The following is a 7,572-nucleotide window of genomic DNA, read 5'->3' as shown; positions in this document are numbered from 1 at the left end:
ATATATATATATATATATATATATATAAAAAAGCATAAAACAAATTTAGTGGAAAAATTACAATATTTTATATGTGCTTGTTGTCAGTTTTTAGTACAGTCTATTTCTGTTACCATGCACTACTACTAGTACATCATTTATCTGCAACTTGTCAAAGTTTGAGTGACTGAACATCACTAATGAGTAGACAAAAGTATGAAAACACAATTTATTTTGGGGGCATCATATGTTTCACAATTTTTTGCTACAGAGGGAAAAAAAACAGACTTTAAAGCTTTAACTGATAAAAGTAACAAAAAGATAACATCATTTTCTAACACTAACAAAGACACTTGAGCAGATGCTCAAAGGTAAAATGAAAAATAAATAAATAAATAAACAATAAAATAAAATGATGCCGTGGTCATTTCCTTTTCTGAAGCTCTCTGGCCAAAGCATCCAGCTGTGAGGAGACAGAATGACAGAATATACAATTAGTTTACATTGACCAGAAGTTTCTAACACCAGATCAAAATTATTCAGCTCTACTGTATATTTGATTTTTTACTGTATTTTTTAACATTCTCTGTACAAAGTTCATGAGAAAGCAGGCTATAAAAGCTGTTATTAAAGGGTGGAAATTGAGGTTTAATTGTTTTAAACTGTTTCTAATTGTCCACTTACAACAATGTCTCTCAGGATATTCCTCCTCTGGGGTCTCAGGTAGCTACATTCTCCTGCCTCACACAACTTAATGTCCTCTGACATCTGAAGACAAACATCAACAGAATCTTCAGCCTCAACAAAACCTGCTCAGAGAATGAAGAAACGACACACGCGCACAAAAATACTAATCCGAACCTCTGGAGCTCCGAAGGAGTCTAGCTCCCGTTTGCCTCCGGGGTACCACCCATGGGACCAGTGCTGGGCGGAGGACAGCTGAGCCCCCACATACAGGAGCAGCCCCAGCAACAAAACCAGCCGAGACATCATATTTTACCTACAAGCAACCACACACATTTAGAAAGTTCACTCATCTACGCTCACAAAGGAAGTTTTTCTGGGTTCGCGTTTTCTCTAAGAAACAATTTCAGAAAATAGCAGTTTTCCTCCTAAAACGACAGGTCGAAATGGAAATACTTGCATGAAAACAACAAATTAAACACATAAAAAGTGGTCAAGCGTTTAGAAAAATATAAATTTAGGGATTTAAGTATTCACTTTATTTTAAATTGCTGCACAAAACACAGAGTTCTCTTAAAAAAACAAGCTTGAATGGTTGAGGAATGAAAGCTTGCAGCTACAGCAAACCTACCTGCGAGGACATGTCCTTACCTTGGTTTCAGCTCTGAAAAATTAAAATCAAGATCTTCCTTTATGATTAAAGTTGATCTGGTGCTGAAGTTCTCAGTCTGTCAGTGTTTCACAGGTATTACTGCAGAGCTTCCCTCTCCCTGCTCTTTAATATACGTACCCTCCCTCTCAGTACACTCAGCATCTATTATTTCCTCAAAGGTAAAATGAAAGGATGGGATCAGGAGGTCCAGAAGACACGTCTGTATCCAATTATCTCCTACAAACAGTAGACACCTCTGAGTTGCTCATCTTCTGACATGATTCAACCGTCAAACATCGTTGGTCTGAGTAAATATTAAACCTGGTCATCCCAAGATCAGGAGGACATCTCAAAACTGATTATTGCGGTTTTATTATGATCAATTGCCAAATGAGACTACCAGTAAATCACATGTACATCCTTGAAGCATGTAAATGCTAAAGGCACCTAGTTCCTATATTTTTTGTTTTACATTAATGTCTCATCACACACGGAGTCCCTCCGACCTCTTGATGACGGGACATTCAGGGTCACCTGATGACGGAGAGACCAAGCAAAGTGGATTCCTGACCAGGTCGTGAAGGGCAGTGTCCCCCATTAGAGGAGAAATGGTGTTTCCATGTTATAGTTTTAAGATGCAGAGCTCTGCTCCTGGGGTGGCCGACTGCCTGTCATGAAGCTGTTTGCTCCGGTAATCTACCAGGTGGAACACCATAAGGTGAATCAAGTGCAAAGACTCTGAGTTTTGATTTTATGACAACATGTTTTAAAGTTCCAGCTTCACCTGTCAGTAGGAGAGAAGCTACGTTATTACATTTAGATACTGTTCAGTAGACAAGCCATATATTCAATAATAAATAAAATAGTCCCAGCTGGTAAAGAGGGGCTTTTATGATTCTATTTCTAATTCTTTATTTAGTCACAAACCAGGATCCAGTGCAGTGACGGTGTCTCAAAACAAACCCTGACATAAAGTGCACACACAGTCGTGTTAACAGGTACACAACCTGATCGACTTACTGTTGACTCATTTGAAGGTAATTTAATCTTCAAAATTTCCCTACATATATATATTATTATTATTTATTATTAGAAAGTTTATTCATTTTTAACAAAACAAAACAATTCTATATACAATAAGTAATACAATCAGCAGAAATCATTTTTTTTATTATATCTGCCCCTTTTAGCAAAAAAATGTATTCAAACAAAAATAATCTTCAAATAACAAAAACAAAATAAATAACTCCTTCTCGAGCAACAGTTCGTACAAATACACATTAAGCTATTTCATTTTTTTTTAACAAACCAGCTTTGAGCATTCTCTTAAACATGCACATTGATCTGACATTTTTAACATCACTCTCCAGATTATTTCATAATCTAATTCTTTGGATTGAAGTAGACCGTTCCTTCAAACTAGTTCTAAATTTAGGTGTCACAAATATCTCTGTCCCCTTAAGATTATAACAACTCTCTCTTTTAACAAAATTTAATTAGGTAATGTATTATTACGAGCCCTATACAAAACTGATAAACTATTATAATCTACCAAATCATGGAACTTCAATAACTTCAGTTGATAAAATAAAGTACTTGATGGGTGACTCAAATGCTTTCTAGTAATAATTCTTACAGCTCTTGTCTGTAAAACAAAAATAGGATTTGTAATTGCTTTGCAAGCTTTCCCTCAAACATGAATACAATAGATTAAGTGTGGAACAATTATTGCATTATACAACATATACAGAACTTTATCATTTAATAACGCCCTTACTTTGTACAGTACTGCAATAGATTTCGCTATTTTTATTTTTACAGAATTTATGTGATGTTTCCATCCATGTCAGTTTTTCATCAATGATAACACCATAACATCATATACATATATAACACACACACATTTATATTACATACAGTGCCTTGCGAAAGTATTGGGCCCCCTTGAACTTTTCAACCTTTTGCCACATTTCAGGCTTCAAACATAAAGATATGAAATTTAAATTTTTTGTGAAGAATCAACAACGAGTGGGACACAGTCGTGAAGTGGAATGAAATTTATTGGATGTGTCAAACTTTTTTAACAAATAAAACACTGAAAAGTGGGGCGTGCAATATTATTCGGCCCCCTTACATTAATACTTTGTAGCGCAGCCTTTTGCTGCAGTTCCAGCTGCAAGTCTCTTGGGGTATGTCTCTGTCAGTTTTGCACATGGAGACACTGAAATTCTGCCCATTCTTTTTGCAAAACAGCTCGAGCTCAGTGAGGTTGGATGGAGAGCGTTTGTGAACAGCAGTCTTCAGCTCTTTCCACAGATTCTCGATTGGATTCAGGTCTGGACTTTGACTTGGCCATTCCAACACCTGGATATGTTTATTTGTGAACCATTCCATTGTAGATTTGGCTTTATGTTTTGGATCATTGTCTTGTTGGAACATAAATCTCCGTCCCAGTCTCAGGTCTCTTGCAGACTCAAACAGGTTTTCTTCCAGAATGGTCCTGTATTTGGCCCCATCCATCTTCCATCAATTCTGACCATCTTCCCTGTCCCTGCTGACGAAAAGCAGGCCCAAACCATGATGCTGCCACCACCATGTTTGACAGTGGAGATGGTGTGTTCAGGGTGATGAGCTGTGTTGCTTTTACGCCAAACATATCGTTTTGCATTGTGTCCAACAGTTCGATTTTGGTTTCATCTGACCAGAGCACCTTCTTCCACATGTTTGGTGTCTCCCAGGTGCTTGTGGCAAACTTTAAACAACACTTTTTATGGATATCTTTGAGAAATGGCTTTCTTCTTACCACTCTTCCGTAAAGGCCAGATTTGTGCAGTGTACGACTGATTGTTGTCCTATGGACAGACTCTCCCACCTCAGCTGTAGATCTCTGCAGTTCATCCAGAGTGATCATGGGCCTCTTGGCTGCATCTCTGATCAGTCTCCTCCTTGTTCCAGATGAAAGTTTAGAGGGACGGCCGGGTCTTGGTAGATTTGCAGTGGTCTGATACTCCTTCCATTTCAATATGATTGCTTGCGCAGAGCTCCTTGGGATGTTTAAAGCTTGGAAAATCTTTTTTTATCCAAAGCCAGCTTTAAACTTCTCCACAACATTATCTCGGACCTGCCTGGTGTGTTCCTTGGTCTTCATGATGCTCTCTGCGCTTTGAACAGAACCCTGAGACTATCACAGAGCAGGTGCATTTATACGGAGACTTGATTACACACAGGTGGATTCTATTTATCATCATCAGTCATTTGGGACAACATTGGATCATTCATAGATCCTCACTGAACTTCTGGAGTGAGTTTGTTGCACTGAAAGTAAAGGGGCCAAATAATATTGCACGCCCCACTTTTCAGTTTTTTATTTGTTAAAAAAGTTTGACACATCCAATAAATTTCATTCCACTTCACAATTGTGTCCCACTTGTTGTTGATTCTTCACAAAAAATTTAAATTTTATATCTTTATGTTTGAAGCCTGAAATGTGGCAAAAGGTTGAAAAGTTCAAGGGGGCCGAATACTTTCACAAGGCACTGTATATATACATATATTTATATATATAATTTTATTAACTTTTATTTAACCAGGTAAATCACGTTGAGATATCACTGATCTCTTTTGCAAGGGAGGCCTGGGCCTGAAGGCAGCCTAACAGGCATGTTTTTGGTCTGTGGGAGGAAACCCACACAATCACGAGAAGAACGTGCAAATTCCACACAGAAAGACCCCAGGTCCAACCGGGGACTGAACCCAGGACCTTCTTGCTGTGAGGCAACAGTGCTAACCACTGATCCATCGTGCTGGTATGACAATAAAAAAATCCTTGAACCCAGGACCTTCTTGCTGTGAGGCTATAGTGCTAACTAATGTGATGCTGGCCAAAGGCTAATGCTATGCAGCTAAAAGCTGCAGAAAAGGACACATTTTTAAATAATGCTCACCTGTATTTATATCACTCAGTAGTTTTGTACTGGATAACATTGCCTTTTTACAAATACTAATGTGCATAATCTTGTATTTTGCAGTGCATTGTGGTCTAGATGTAGTCACACACCTACTTTCAGTTGAATTTAATGAACTTAGTCTAAATGGTGTTCATTATTTATACCTGTGCTACCAGCTGTGATGTGCTGTCATTCCAATGGCAACAGTGAGGACATTTTGCTGTCAATGTAAAATAAATTTATAAATATGTTTGTATATAAAAATCAATAAAAAACAGGTAGAAAGGACCACAAGAACGCAGTTTTGTTTAAAACTCTGGCATGGAGGGCTTCTAGGAGTGCTTCTTTTATTTTTTGTATGATTAGTAAAATAGCATTGCAGTTTGTTAGTAAAAATGTTGAATGTCGACCACAAATACCTGAAATAGCTATGATTGTGTAGAAAGGTCAATAAAACGGTGGTGACTTTTTGAGGGCAGCAGTGAGACCAACACTGAGCTCCTCAGAGAACAGCATGTTGTGACCAGGAGACTGATGAACAGCACATCAGCACAAACTGAAGAAGTCTCATCCTTCACCTCCAGCTTAAAAGCACCAATTATGACCTCCTCAAAATACTAAACAGGAAACCAGGCTGTAGCTAAACACTATATGGAAATATAAGACAAGTTTATTTTAGTAATTCTACCTAAAAGCATATGTCTCTTCATAACCATTGTGCTGTATTCAAATCTCAATCAATAATTAATTAAGCAAGTTTTTATTTCTTTGAAAATGCAAAATAGTCTGGAAACACTGATGGTTTTTCATGCTCTGCTATTTTCTGTCTCCAGACCTGGAAATTACTAAAAATAAATTCCCTACTTTTATACACATCATGAAAACCTCAGCCACGCTCAACAAAAATACCACCAACAGTACAAAATACACCCGTCAGTAACTTATCGGAGTAATCAAAATACAAAGCGTGAGTCCCAAACACAAGAATCCTGAATGCGTGTCTCGTTGGTAGATGCATGATGGTGGTGAAGGTCCAGCTCACTGGTAATGAAGTAGTCCAGAACGTAAATCAGCAAACAGATCGACTAAAGAACATGGAAGAACATGGACGTGCAGCTGCTTCAATGTGAAGAACCCAGCTGTTTATGACCGCCAGCCGATCCAAACCATTTTATGATCAGACTTCACCAGAACCACTCAGGGTTCCTTTACTGGAAGTGGTTCTGAATCAAACGAAAATCCAACGTGAGTCAAAGTCTGATGACGTTTTCTATCCTAAACATGGACAACTTACTGTGGACTGTCTTATGGATGGGCAGCATGGGGACAATCTAAGGAACAAGGGGTTTGACTTTTCTGTTAATTAAATCTAAAGCTGCAGCACAAACAAGTTTTAACACGGGTCCCCTGTGACTTTGACCTTTCACCCCATGACCTTGACATCTTTAGTGTTCATCCTTGACCTGTGAGGTCTCCAGCTGTGCAGTTTGACATTTCTATGTTTGAGTTACTGGCTTAGAGCTCGGATAAGAAACTGTCCAAAGACAGAACCATACCATAATATGTACCATCTCAGAACAGGTCGAGTAAAACCCAAACACAACATGCTCAGCAGCTCGTGTGACCTTCACAATGCTGACCTCTAGTGGTTTTATCTAACAAGTAAAAACTAATCCAAACCCTCAGACCAGCCGTAGAGGAACAACTCATTGAAATGTTCAATTTCTATATAAATCTGTACTAATGAAAAAAGTCCTAAAGTGAAATTTCTCAGAGCTGCAGCTCTTTTTTTTTTTCAGACATGCTTTAGTTTTATTCAAACTCTGGACAAGTTTTACTCTATACATTTATAATATGATTCTGGGGAGTTTCGAAAAAGTAATTTATTTAAGCATCTTTAATCAGCTTTAAAGATAACAGGAAGTACCATAAGTAACTGTTAAATATTGACAATTAGTCAAATTTACAAAGCTAATTTAACACATCCTGGAGGACTACCATATTTTTATTTATTTATGCATTATATTGGTTTGTACATAAATGCACAGCTTTACGATGTTTAAACTTGTTGAATATTGTTCTGTGCAACTTATGAAGGTCTTCAACATATTTAGTCTTTCACAGGAAATCTAGTTGTTTTCCAAACATGCGTTGTAGTAACTAGTCAATTATCAAAATCAATTAAAAAAACTGAACCCATTTTCCAGTAATTAAAGATGCTTTTATATATGTATGTATGTATATATGTGTATATATATAGACGGATGGATGGATGGATATAGATAGATGGATGGATGGATATAGATAGAT

General features: G+C 37.5%; 2 protein-coding genes across 2 annotated transcripts in view; one reads left to right on the top strand and one right to left on the bottom strand.

The window, feature by feature from the left end:
• eogt (EGF domain-specific O-linked N-acetylglucosamine (GlcNAc) transferase) overlaps positions 1–7,572 on the top strand; it is a 184,978-nt gene that overhangs the window by 48,789 nt on the left and 128,617 nt on the right. The window lies entirely within an intron of this gene.
• On the bottom strand, positions 404–972 carry gnrh2 (gonadotropin-releasing hormone 2). Its single transcript, XM_037678625.1, has 3 exons — positions 841–972; positions 664–747; positions 404–442 (listed from the first exon to the last, which is right to left on the bottom strand). The coding sequence occupies exons 1-3, from the start codon at positions 970–972 to the stop codon at positions 404–406; spliced, it is 255 nt and encodes an 84-aa protein (XP_037534553.1).

The sequence above is a fragment of the Nematolebias whitei genome, chromosome 7, assembly GCF_014905685.2.
Source record: "Nematolebias whitei isolate Nwh7 chromosome 7, NemWhi1, whole genome shotgun sequence".
NCBI classification, from domain to species: domain Eukaryota; kingdom Metazoa; phylum Chordata; class Actinopteri; order Cyprinodontiformes; family Rivulidae; genus Nematolebias; species Nematolebias whitei.
The sequence above is the reverse complement of the archived record's forward strand: the minus strand, read 5'-3'. Positions and strand labels throughout refer to the sequence as shown.

Bases quoted from the DNA above. Each gene is read 5' to 3' on its own strand.
- gnrh2 (XM_037678625.1), bottom strand. From the start codon at position 972: ATGATGTCTCGGCTGGTTTTGTTGCTGGGGCTGCTCCTGTATGTGGGG. The intron at 748-840 runs GTTCGGATTAGT...GTTTGTCTTCAG, and splicing joins ACTCCTTCGGAGCTCCAGAG to ATGTCAGAGGACATTAAGTT. The intron at 443-663 runs GTAAGTGGACAA...GTCTCCTCACAG, and splicing joins ATATCCTGAGAGACATTGTT to CTGGATGCTTTGGCCAGAGA.